The sequence below is a fragment of the Cheilinus undulatus genome, linkage group 13, assembly GCF_018320785.1.
Source record: "Cheilinus undulatus linkage group 13, ASM1832078v1, whole genome shotgun sequence".
NCBI lineage: Eukaryota > Metazoa > Chordata > Actinopteri > Labriformes > Labridae > Cheilinus > Cheilinus undulatus.
This window is the reverse complement of record NC_054877.1, coordinates 25,887,282-25,901,198: the sequence shown is the minus strand read 5'-3', so window position 1 is coordinate 25,901,198 and position 13,917 is coordinate 25,887,282. Positions and strand designations below refer to the sequence as shown.

The 13,917-nt window shown below is 38.5% G+C and overlaps 1 protein-coding gene across 1 annotated transcript; it reads right to left on the bottom strand.

The window, feature by feature from the left end:
• Nucleotides 1–355: 355 nt before the first annotated feature.
• Nucleotides 356–13,917, bottom strand: LOC121519826 (uncharacterized protein KIAA0040). Its single transcript, XM_041802834.1, has 2 exons — nt 13,741–13,917; nt 356–6,159 (listed from the first exon to the last, which is right to left on the bottom strand). The coding sequence occupies exon 2, from the start codon at nt 5,533–5,535 to the stop codon at nt 5,203–5,205; it is 333 nt and encodes a 110-aa protein (XP_041658768.1). The 5' UTR covers nt 5,536–6,159; nt 13,741–13,917; the 3' UTR covers nt 356–5,202.

Sequence of the window (13,917 nt, the reverse complement as noted above, 5' to 3'; positions counted from 1 at the left end):
ATACAAAATTTACAGCATGTTATGGTAACTAAACTTGTTGTGCTGTTGCAATGATAGCATATGGTTGTAAAAATTCCCAAGGCATGACAAGAATTGCCTCCATTGAAGAACTACTGCTCTACATTATCTTTTTGCACACCTCCACTCGATCTTGGGTTGTTCAGCTGGCATGATTGGGTGCAAATGGACCAGTGGTAAGGTGGTGCGCCAACTGGCAGCGCAGGTTTATTCCTTACTCTTTTCTGAGAGGGGTCTGACTACAGACTGTAAATCTCTGATGGCCACTCTTGCAGACCGTTTATTTGAGACATCGTATATCTCAGGAAGGAATTTGCTGGTACAACCCATTTCCAGTTTTAGATCTTTTCAACTTTATTCAAAAACAAAGTTTTGCAGTTACATACATGAAATAACCACATTGCAAACATTTCAGACTAAGCAACATTTCATTAATAAAACAGAAAAAGGTTGCAGCTGTGTAGCTATTTTTTCTATAGCTAAGTTAGCTTAAGCAGAATGAGCTTTAGCAAAGTAAGGAACATATAATGTAGACGCATAGCTCACATAGCTGCTTTGTGAGCTTAGCTTTAGCTAGGTTAGCTTCTTTAGCTTTGCAGCTTTATTATTGATAGCTCAGTTAGCTGAAGAATGTAAGCTTTAAAAAATGTAGCTTAAGCTTACTTAGCTATTCAGATAAGTTAGACACATGTATAGCTGCTTTGTGAGCTAAGCTTTAGTTACATAGCTATGTAGCTACATTTTCTATGCTAAGTTAGCTTTTGTAATGTTAGCTTTAACAAGTGTAGCGAAAGCTTACTCACTTACACAGACAAGTTAGACATATAGCTTACATAGCTGCTTTGTGAGCTTAGCTTTAGCAATGTTCGCTCTGTAGCCTACATTGCTACATTATCTACATAGCTTAGAAAGATGATAAAGCTATGTAAGATGTAGAATGATTTCATGGAGGATTAGCCTTTTTCCTGTAAACAGACTGGCTACCTGGTTTTATTAAATGTTTTGTTTTTAGGTTTTGCAGGTCAGGTTTGTAACATCTTACTTTTGGTAACCCTTACCATAGCCCTTAACAGAAGTTCAATACAATTTTATATCTTAAGTTTTTATGTGCATTTCTGTTTTGAGATAAACAGCATCTCAGATGAACAGTCTGTGAGAGAAGTTGTCAGAAATTGACCATCAGAATACAATAAGGTGCTGTTACTTCACACATTTCTGTGGGATATAAAATATTACAGCAAGCTAGTTTAGCCTTGCATACACACTTCAAACAGGGGAAAATAACTAGACCAACTTTATTTAATTTAGCCCAAAAATGCAGACTCTAATGCAGAAGTTTTCTTACATAGTCCAAGGAGTATTTTCTTCAGTGAATTATCTGTATAGACGATTACAGAAGGACACAAAAGAGAAGTAACACACTCCATCACAAACAAGCACAAAGAACCCATAGGTATTCATGTTGTGATTATTAAGTTTTCAGTAATTTAAATAGATAAATGTGCATCAGCTCTGCATCTTTTCTACCTGATCTCCTGTTCTTTCAGATCTATTTCATAAAGTGTGTGGTTAGCGCCTCCAGAAGCAAAACTATCAGACAGATCCATACATAAGGGACATGTTTAGCCAACCCTGAGACACCACGATGATGCTGTTTCTTGGCACCCTCTCAGTTTAGATAGTCACACTTATTAGTGATTATGCATAGAAGCAGAGACTTTTATTTTGCAGGGCAAGCTTTCAAATTAAGCCTAACAAGTCAAGTTTCTCTCTCTGAACATGAAAAAGAGGAGACAAACCCAGATTTCCACATGGGAATGAATCTGTCTGCGATGTAATGAAATGAGCAGGGCCTGTTTTCCCAGCAGCACTTGAGCTTGGAGATCAGCTCAGTGCCAGTGTAAGCTAATGCATAAAGATGAATTTACTACTGAGACACTTCGGCTTAATTGGGCTTTGGGATGTCATATACTTAGAAATAAAAACCAGCCATCAGACACAATCCAATCCGAATACAACACATTACTTCAGGGTTTCATGTCTTATAGAAGATTTAAAACAGGGGGTTGAGAAAAAGAATTTCAAAATGTGCCTACTTTAAAGCTCTTTAAACCTTCTTTAAACCAGTCAAACTTACAAACAGCACTTTATGTAACAATGTAAAGAGAGTGTGTAGGTGTAAAGAAAATATGGCAGGTGGATATTTTACTTCAGAAATTTTTAACGTAAAAATAACCTTTTGGAGTAGCTCTACTTCTCATATAATTAACTCAATCCATCCATCCATTTTCTATACCACATGGCCCAGTCTGGGTCACGGGGGGCTGGAGTCATTCATAGCTGTATTGAGAGGCAAGCTATGTCAGTCACAGGACCAATACAGACACAATAACACCGGCACCCTGGCTGATATTTCAGACTGGGTGCATGGCACCTGTGTTAGGCAATGTCACGGCTTGCATGTTCACAAGTCAGGGCATTTCCTACATAAGCACCATGTCTCATGCCTGATATGTGCATCTTAGCACTGAGAATCTGGAGAACAGAAGACTTGCCTATGTTGTCCTGCCTAAACAGACAGGAAATGATGGAGCCATATTTATAATTTTTTAAGCAGATATGTTTATCCGCATGGTAGAAGATGTTAGCTCAATGTTTCTTGATGACCCTGATGAAATTAGTAATAATGACAATATAATTAAATGATAATATATCAATATTATACTTGCTTTTCAAAGTAAAAGCCTGGTTTAGCATTTTTGTGGGGAAACTCACCTCTTTGTACAGAATGATTTTATTCTGAAAATTCCCCAGCTCAGTTAAACAGTGGCTCATGTCATTTATAGGTAGATTTATATTGTTAAAACTTATCATGAAAGACAGGGCTGTAACAGGGAGACACAACCAACACACACCTGGTATGAAAGCCAGGATGGTGCAAGCTGGAGCGAAGAAGTGAGGCAGCAAACATGCACCAAGTCTGATAACTCATACTTGCATGAGGACAACAAACTCCACACAGAAATGCCCTGTCTGACCGGGATTTGGCTGAGAAACCTTGTTGTGAGACAATGGAGCATTGCACCAGTATGCAGCTTATAAGTAAGAGTTAACGCCAACCAGGTGTGCAGTTATCAGGGATTAATGGATGATGCAGTGGCCTGAACAGTTTGATGTGCAGTGGAGGATGGTTGCCACTGCAAAGTAAGTTCTCTCAGACTATGTCATATTCATCCATTAAAAAAGAAGAAATACTATTTGGTACATAAATGTGTGGTTTGCCAATTTGATGGAAAGACTCCATAATTAAAGACAGAGGAGCAGGGCAGGGGCATTTTAAACATGTTAATATAAGAAACATGTTAACATTTATGAGATAATGTGTTGGTTTATTAGAAGCATTTCCTTTGGCTCTACAAATAAATAATGGCTCCTTTGCTTTTGGTTTATATTACTTAAATCTTTTGAAAATAGTTTGACAGAAGTTAGAACAGGAGGAAAGTGTGTTTCTTTGCAACACTCACCTCTGGGTGTTAAGTTGAGCCTGGAAATCAGTCATAGCTATGTCGGATGTAGGAGATTAGACTGTCTTTATTGACATCTAGTCGGTGCAGTCCAGCTATTATCGTCAACACATATCCTAAAGTTACATCACGTGGCAAAGCAAAGCTCAGATGGACAGTGAGTGACACTCGGCTTTAAGACCAAACACACATCAACATTCTTCAGTAGCATCCCAGTCATCCACGTTGTCATCTTCATCAAATAAATTTAATGAAATTATGATATTGCTTATTGTTGTATTAATTTTCTATTTGTGTCCTTGAAGAATGTGACTGCTTCACATTACTGCCAATACTCCTCTGGTCTAATGGCTGTGACGCATTAATTTGGAAAAGAGTAGATTTTTTTGACTGGAACTACTTGCAAAGTTTCATATCAAAAGTTAATTGACACCTGTAGAACTTCCAGAGCCAATCAGAATAGAGTTTTCACCAAGACCATGGTATAACCAATGACATATGTGCTAGTGAGTTTTGTTCTGATTTTTATCTAATTAAACATTTACAACACATTTGGTTTTTAAAAAATGTTTTAATCCATAATATCTCAAGTACAGTTCTGAGTGTGATAATAATTTAAAAGCAATTATCACATTTTAATGTAAAAACAAATGTAAATTTGCTGAAATGGTCATGAAAAAAAAACATACAGGAAGAAGAAAGAAAATCTGCTGTTGTCAGCTGTTGACATGAACATAATGAGGATGACAGGAAACATAATCAGTGCAAGTATCAATTGTGCTGTTTTGATCTTAGGTTAATGCAAAAACAGACACAAATCAAATACAAAATATGGACTTATATTTTGTGTAGTCCCTCAAAAACCCTATCATCATGTTTTCTCTGTAAAGAAGTCCTTTACATCTATTTCTAAAGCAAATATTAAGACCTCTGGAGCATTTGAAGAAAGTGCTTAAAACTAAATTTGATAATTAAATTAAAACCAAATATTTCATTTCATGAACAAAACTGTGATTGTTTTCTAATACTAAAGAAAATATCCATGGCTTTATCTGGAAATGAAAACATAGTCCAGCACTCTAAAAACATATGAAAAGTGCCTCTTGTGTGGATTAACATTGTGAAAGTTAGAGCAGAAAGTAGTGAAACTTTTTAGAAGTCAGGGGTTTTTACTTTCCAAAGTAAGAGTCAATCAGCGACCCAGAGTGCGAAGAGTAGACACCATTACAGAGACGTCTGAACACTGGGCAGGACTTAAATTGGCTCTTTTTCCCAAATACAGACCCATTGAATTTCACATGGGAGCTCCAAGAACAAAGTGCTCTCAATAACACTGTACTGCTCTCTGTCTCTCTCCCACACACACACTCACTCTCCAACCCACTCGCGCAACACACACATTTACAGCGATGTCTCAGTGAAGCATATGTCTTCCTTTATGTACCACACAATGAAAAATATACAAATGTTGTAAACATTGTCTGCATGAGAATACAAAAACACTTTTTAACCAATGATTCACCCGTTTCTACCAGAAGTCTCTTACATGTCTTTCAAAAGTTCTGCAGCCTCATCCGGAGTTTAAAATAGTTTGAAAATCTCTTTCTTATTCATCATGGCAGTTTGAAACAGTCATGGCGGTTTGAAACAAAGACGGCGTCTACACCATGGCCAGAGCCACCCTGTCAGGTGTCATCGGCCCCGTCTTAACAGAGATCCACAGGTCTTCTGTGTTATTGGCCGAGCTCTTCTTCTTCTTCGTCTCTGACCTTGTCGTTGCCATGGAGTCCCTGCAGCAGCAGCAGCATCCGTTGGCATGGCGACAGCAGCAGCAGTGACAGCACACTACCAGCGTCGTGAGGAGGACGAGCAGCGGCAGTGTGAGGAGGACAATGAGGCACACTGTGTTGTAGATGCCCTGGTTGTGTTTTTCTGTGGCAAAGCTCCACAGTTGGTTGAAAAACTCCTGGATGCTGTCTGTTTTCCCATCCATGGCGTTTGCAGAAGAGTGGTGGCTGCTTTTAATTGAGTCTCTCTGCTAGTTGTAAAGTTTTAATAAATCCTTTGGAGACTTTGTGAAGTTTTGAAGTCAGTGGAGACACTGAAAGTAATTAAGATACAGTGGTAATTTAAGATAAAAGTCCTTTTATGTAATCTGAATCAAGCTTTGAAGTTCTCTCAGAGTTCATCAACAAATCCTGAAGCTGTCAGCTCAGACATTTTAAACTTTTATTGGCTGTTTGGACTGATCAAAGTTTAGTCTCTTTCTATTCATAAGGCTCTGTATTTGCACTCAGGCCACAGCACTGTAAACATGGATGTATATCTGCTTTGTTTAAGAATCCCTGAGGCTGTCGTCGAAGCCACAGCTGTACACATCCAAAAGTATGATAGTTCATGTCGTTTACCAGGAGGTTTATTTAAGCCCCCTTGGATGTGAGGCTTCTGATCTGTTTGCACGACAAAAAAGCCACAAATCTGCTCTTCAGCCAAGTTTGTTTATGTTGCCTGGCTCTCAGCAAAGTGTTTTCTTGCTCTTTGACTTCTCCAGATTCCTCTTATCCTCCTGCCCTTTGGCTTTTTTCTGAATTGCAGAGAGCTGGTTCGATTCAGGTGTCTGCAGAAAAAAAATAAATAAAGAGAAAGTGAGCAAAGACAGAAATTTGGTTTCTAGCAGACAGCTCGTCTACATCCGCCCGCTCTTTTCCTTCCCTGCATCCAATCCATCTTTCTGTCTCTGTCTTTAACATCTCTACTCCTGCCCTCCTCCTACTCCCCCTCCTCCTCTTGTCAATGTCAGTTTCAGATTTTCAGCTTTTTCCTCATTAATACTGCAGAGGAGTCATTCAGGATTCAGGGCAGCTCTCTCCACGAGTCCCGCTGAGGAAGACAGGGGCGAACAAGAGAGAGAAACGGAGGGAGATTTGTGTGTGAAGAAAGGCCAGACGGAGAGACAGGGCACCAATCTTTCTGAGAGTCCCCACTGTGATGGAGAGTGTGACAGAGCGACGGTGGGGGGGGGATAAGATGGAAAGGTAGGTGAGGAGTAGACCTGCTGCTGCTGGAGATTCATCTGAATATACTCGTCTAATGGATCCCATCGGAGGAGACGGATGGGACCTGGCTCAACTTTTCATAAATGTCTGATTGTTACATTTTCCTCTTGCCTGAGATGAAATCTAACCTTAACAGCTCTCTTGGAGAAGAAGACACAATGTGAGGTACTTCAGAAGCTGAAATCAATCTGATAGAGAGAAGTCAGTCTTAAAATAAAAGCTATATCCTTTTTCTCAGACTGATTAAGCTGTAGGCCCTGAGGTGAAAACTTTATCTAAGTGGTGTTAAATAAATTAACTTTCTCTAATGGTTAAAACACTTGAGAACATCCTAAACAGTATCTTTAGCTCACAGCTATTTAGCTGCTCTGTATGCTGGATGCAAGAGGGAGAATGATCCTCATATCATATCTGGTTTCCTTTTCAGAGAAAGAGAGATGCACCTGCAGATATGTTTGGCATGGCTGTCTGTGCGTTGAGTTGCATGTGTGTAATTGGGTTTACCCACACAGGTCTGCAAGCTTCCCTCCTGAACGTTTGCTCAACAGGAAGTTGAGCACATCAAGTTAACTGCTAAAAAGCCAGAGTATGAGAACCAAATTCACAGTTTCAGTGCTAAAATGGAACAATCTTACATAAATCCCCGCAAGTGATGTTGCCATTAGTATACATGCCGTTATTATTGTTTCCTCATTTTACCCAAAACTATATGTAGCTGTACGTCTTATGTAACAAGTTGTCAATCGAAACTGAGCCTAAAAAGTCAGTGTTTTTATTTTACATGCTGGCTTTTTTTTTTAAACAATACATCATCTACTTACAGCCTCCCTCCTGTGGCTCATGAAACTCCGACACATCACAAACACAGAAAGTAATAAGATGATTAAACTTATAGTATCTAAATTCCACCACCCTGAGACTCTCAATCAAAGTAATAACAAAAGGTGATAAGAATACACAAACACAAAATTAAAACAGATTTCTCCCTTATTATGTAAAATCCATAAATGAAAACTGTGATTTACTGTTACATAGATACACCTTAGGCTTTAGAGAAGGTGCTTGGGGGACAAAGTGTGCAGTCAACAGCAAGCTAAAAGTGTGGTCCATGTCAAGTAAGCAGCACAAATATGAAAGAGATACAGCAACAGAACAGCAGCTTCCAGCAGCAGTTCAAGCTTCCCTATGTCTCAGTCTTTGACTGAATGTCCAGGGTTTCCATAGCAACAATAATGATATCATGTCTTGTCACTGCAAATCTATTTTGATGGCCCCCACTAAGACACGAAAATGAAGAACTTCTCTAGCTTAAAAAACTGATGTAAATATTGAAGGAGATGTAAGTACTCAACTAAAATCTATATATATGTAACACATTAGTAGTCATTTATTTTTTTATTAAATTAAACATTTCAGTTTGAAAATTGTATTCTATGTAAGGATTGTATCCACCTTTTTCCTAGTCCCCATGATTCTTTGCGTGAAATATGGGTGCAACTTCTGGACCCTTCTATCTAAATGGGACTTTGCATTGAAACGAGATGTGAAATGTGATTATTAAAGCAATTAGGGCATAAAATTTGTAATGTTCGTCTGCTTCACCTCAAATGGGACAATGTTAAAATAAATCTCCGCCCTAAGTGATGAGTACTAAGTGACGACATTACCTGGGATAATCTAGACAAGCATATTTAGCTAACTTTATTAGCTTTGTATCTGTATAGTAATAGACAATCACATTTGTGAAATTAGTTTGGACACCACCTTCAGATAACATTTCTAGTTTTTGGGGTTGTTGAATTTCTTATTCCACAAACTAATCCCTCTTAAAATGTGGGAATTATATTGATAATATTATCCATGACTCAAGTTGTCAGCTCTTCAGTTTGGTAAATGTCAAGTTTTTGATTAATGATGAATTATTATTGAAAGAATTACATCCCAAATGCATTTAAACAGTGAATAGTATGTTTAAAACACTGTTGTTAAAGACACATTTTTAACTTTGTCATGTTATTGGTACCACGAATGAAGCAACAGGTACTGAGCATTACATAAAATATAATTTAAACATTCAGCTCACTTAACTTGATTGATTTAACAAAAATGAAGCAGTATCTACAGCAGCAAATATCTATTTCAGAACAACCACTGCTGACACTAAATCACTTTAGTAAGCTCTTGGAAGAATTGCGTTTTGCTATTATTGTTACTGTACGGGAAGTTCCACCCACATTCATAGCTACAGTAGACCCCCCAGGAATAAAGTGTATCCACCTTATTTACTTCTTTACAGCTTACAATACAAACAATGTGAACATGTGATTACAAAAATATGTCAATATTAACAAATTCACAGTGAATTCCTATTAAAACAACTGTCGTTCGTAGTTAGCATCTATCAATAGCTGCTGTACTAGAATACATGTATTTAATGTCTTCCAAGAATGCGTAATCAATTGCCTCTAATGCTGTGACTTTTATTAATTCATGGTAGATTACTAAAAATGTATTTCCACTACTTTTAAACTTTGACATAAAAACTTTTTACAAAAATTTGAAGTACATTCAACCTGTTCAGTTTCACAGTGAAGAGATATATCAGTGTCCAAGAAGAGTATTCTTATCTTATCCTTTTATATTCTTGTTTATAGATTTATAATTACTTTAAGACCTCTAAACAGATCTTATTTTTCCCCGTTGTTGTATATTGTCAAACCTTATAACCAAACAAATTTAACAAAGAAAAAATAGATGATGCTTTGTTTCCAGTGTTTGTGGAACTTATTGACCAAAATTAGCTTCTACTTTGTTTATTTCTTCTTTTTTCATTAATGAAGTCAACAAAACAGTGAAATGTTTTAGTAAGTAATCTGACTTCATTTGCTCTACTTCCCTCTTTTTAAGTGACTTTCTGAAGAGTAGTTAAATAGTTATGGAGTTACCATCCTTTCTTTTTCAATGTTGTGATACAAAAGGACACAAAGGTCACAGAAACTAAGCTAAACCATCAGTAAAAATGAATGTGAAAAATAAGCACTGGGATTTTACATCACAAAAGCTGCTATATGAGATAAACAATGGCATCAAAAAGTCAAACAGGCTAAGGTAGGCAATTGCCTGGGGTCTTGTGATCCTAGGGGCCTCAAGATGTAGTCATTATGATTCAGATTCTCTTTGTTATTCCACAAGGGGAAATTAGTTCTGCAGCAGGAGCACACAGACAACAAACACAAGGACAACGTCAACAGGAAAATGAGACCCAATTAACAAGACTGAAAGTTAGACACAATAACAATATACATAATATAAAGAACAATTTACACAAAATAAATGATCAAATCAGTGCAGAACTAAAACCAAAATGGAAAGTACAAATGTGGGGATGTGCATATGAGCAATAACAGTGCAAGAAAAAGACCCTAAGGCCTAACTGCCATTAAGTAAATGAATTGCACTGAGGATAAATGATACCAGGAGTCTTCTAGTCTTTCTCACAGGATCCCGATAACAAAAATGGGAGGGCAAAGGTTCAAAGTTGCTCTGGATAATCCAGAATAGCATTAGCCCTCCTCCGGACCTGTCTATTATAAATGAACATTAACTGGCCTCCTGACCTTCTGAGCTTTTGCCAGCAGTTTTTATAAGACTCTCGAAATGAATCTTACTAAGTTTAGATTCCCAAACCATGCCACAACACAAACATGGGGTGTAGGGCTGATATAAATGATGAAACTTAAGACATGTATTTGAATGTATATAAAGGGCCAAGAGTTAAAACATAGCATCAATGTAGATTTTAATAACTGAAAAAAGGAGGACCCCTTGTCCCAATAGCAAAGTCCAAGACCCTTAAAACCCCATAATATCTTCAAGATAGTAACAGATACGTAGATCCCTAGATGTATTAAAACAGAGCTTTAGTGGATTACTGGGACATAAAATGCAATAAATAGGTAGGCAGGTTTGATTTATTATGCTCTTCCGAGACATGGTGAGCATGATTGGGTACTTACATTTCAGGTTTGAGTACAGTACAGTATGCCCTGTATTAAAATGGCATGATATAAAATATTCTGTTTACTCACAATGATTGATTCAAGCAAAACAAGTAAAGAGCTCATGTCGGTCTTTGCTAGGGCCTCTTAAACTGCTCCTGAGTGCGCACCATCATCATGTGACTTTTTCTTCAGTGTTTTAGTATGGTGTATCTAAGCGAGCACATTTGTATCATTTCTGTTCAAAAAATATGCCATTATACTTTTTTAATAAGTCACATGGAGCAGACAAGACCAGGGCATCTCATTTGAAGACATAAAGCACTAATATAAAGCTTGAATTGCTGGTAATAAGTAAAGGAATCTGCAAGTGGGGCAGCATACTTTTGTTAAGTGTCTTGAAATGAGATGTTTACATATAAATTATTTAAAGCATCTTGTTTTAAGACACTCTAAAATTGCATACCCATGGGCAGATTTTACTTATTACAAGCAATGCAGGTCTTATATTTTGTGCTTCATTCTTGAATTAAGATGTTAAGCTACACTTTTTGTATGACTGTGGATTAAAGTAAGTGTAATAAGATAAATTATATGAACACTTTCACTCAAGCCTGTGCCACAGGTGTACAAAATCAAGCACCTAACCATGTAGTCTCCATTTGCAAACATTATTGATACAAAATGGGTCGTTCTGAAAGGCTCAGTGACTTCATGTATGGTGCTGTGATAAGCTGTCACTTTGCAATAGGACGGTTTGTGAAATTATTACCTGCTGGATACTCCTCACTGTCAGCTCTAAGTGATATTATTAAAAAGTAACATTTAGGAACAACAGCCATTCAGCCAAAAAAAACATGTCAAAACATAAAGCAGGGTTGAGGACTTCTAAAGCGCACGGTGTGTGTAAGTTGCCAGTGCTCTTCCCCTTGCAAAGTAGAAAACTATGTGGCGAGAGCTTCACAGAATGGATTTCCATGGCTGAGCAGCTGCACTAAAGCCTCGCATCACCAAGTCCAGTGCAAAGTGTCATAGGGAGTGGTGAAAAGCACTCCGACACTGGACTGTGGAGCAGTGGAAGCATGTTCTGTAGAGTGATGAATCACGCTTCTCTGTTAGGCACAGATAGGTGAGTCTGGGTTTGACAAATGCCAGGAGAACGTTACCTGCCTGACTGCAGCTGGTTTGGGCTTAGCCCCTTATCTGAAGGGCAATCTTAATGCTTCAGCATACCAAGACATTTTAGACGATGCTATGATTCCAACTATGTGGCAGTTTGGGGAAGATCTAATGTAACTGTGTCCAAGTCCACAAAGCAAGGACTACAAAGATATGGTTTTATGAGTTCAGTGGCCCACACAGATTCCTGACCTCAACCCCATTGAGTACCTTTAGAACAGACTGAAATTGGGACAGAGATTGCGAGCCAGGCCCTCTCGTCCAACTTCAGTACCTGATCTCATAAATGCTCTACAGAATGAATGGGCACAAATTCCCACAGAAACCCTCCAAATTCTTGTGGAAAGCTTTCTGAGAAGAGTGAAGCTGCAAAAGGGGGACCAACTCCATATTAAAGTACATGTTTAAATACAATGTCGTTACAGTCCCTAGAGTGTAATGGCCAGGCATGGAAAAATGCATTATTTCATGTTTGTCTTTTTTTTTAGGTTGTCAAATTTGCACTCTAATGTATAATTAGGTAGACTTAGTTCACTGTTCAGGGTCACAGTGTTGCTGCTACATTATTCCTGATGATGCACTTCACTGTGGGTCCGAGCTGTTGTGATGAATCTGGCCGAGCAGCACCTTTGAGTACACTCTGAGCTCCATCACAATATGAAAACAGCATCAGCGTGACAAACCAGAGTCACTGAGCAATAAGCCTACAGGAGAGACAGACAAAGGCTGGGAGCAGCTCAGAGGTGTGATTTATCTATGCAGAGGAGATGACTAACAGTGTATCAGCAGCAGAGTCATTATATGGAATAGAGAAGTCGTTTAGTGTTGTTATTATTATTACAGGCCCAGGAAGAATGAGATCATTGTATGTTTAGGGAGAACTGTCCTCAGTTTTCACACTTTCCAACAAGGAAGCTGTTACAGTTGTTGGTACAAGAAAAGAAATATACCACACTAAAATGGAATATTTTCAAGCTCAGGAAGTTTTAACTTCAATCTTCAGTGTGATCATCTCTTTAAAAGGCCATTTGAGTCACTGTGAAAGAAAACAACTGATCTTATGATTTGGCAAAGGAACAGGATGTCAGAAATACATAGCTCTGTTTACACGGCAGATTGTCTCTTAATACGTTTCAAATATTTCCCTGCATCATATCATCTTACTGTGATGGCTTTCTGAGTCTTTGGCTGGCTCCTTCACTTTCTCATGACACTGTGCTCTGCTGCATCCATTCACATACAGGAAAAGGCCATTTCTGGGGCACACAAAGCCAGGAAGGGGCTGAGAAAAATGTTATGATTGCACTCAGTTAGCCCCTGCTGCTTTTTAAGGAACATATGCGACCTAAAAGACAAAGTTGTGACAGAAGGCAAGGCAGGAATCTTTAATGAGTGGCCTCGAGCGCACGGTCAGAGCAGATCCCTCAGAAATAAGGATTCATCTGCAGTATAGGGATGGTTTGACCTACGCCAGGCACTGATATTCAGACTGAGAAAGTATGAAATGTCTTGGATACGTTTAGATTATCTCAGTTGCAGAAACATGCACAGCATAGTTCAGTCTTGAGTCATTCAGTCCTACCTAGAGAAATATGCAAAGAGGAGGCCATGTTAACAGTAGGAGCAGGAGAGGGAGAATATATTCAAGTAGTCATCAAAAAAGTGCATCAGAGATCAAGGATATACCAAGAAGGGTATGCTACAGTGGCACGCCAGCACACTCAAAAGGCAGGAAGAAACTTATGAGCATATTGTTGTAACTTGTCAAACATGCTGTCAAATATAGCTACTGCCAGAAGACTTTATTCTACAGATATTTGCCAAAGAAGCAGCCGTTTAAACTTTGTTTTTTTTTCCCTATTCACACAACAAAAACAGCTCTAGCGGCTAACAGAAGCACTCAGTACAGTTTCAAAGTATTTCAAGTTGCCAGCACTTGATATTTCTTTGAAAGCGGCTCCTTACCCGGCAGGCACGTGTGAAGTGTCAGGTCAGCTCTGATCCAGTCAGCCGCTCAAACTTTGCTGCCGTTTCTGTTTTGGCATCGAGCTTCTGCTCTGCTCTGGTCCCCCTCACCCAGACAACATCTTGACAAGTCTTCACTTTCTGTTCCTGTTTCCCTCTCTGCCCTTGTTTCCTGTA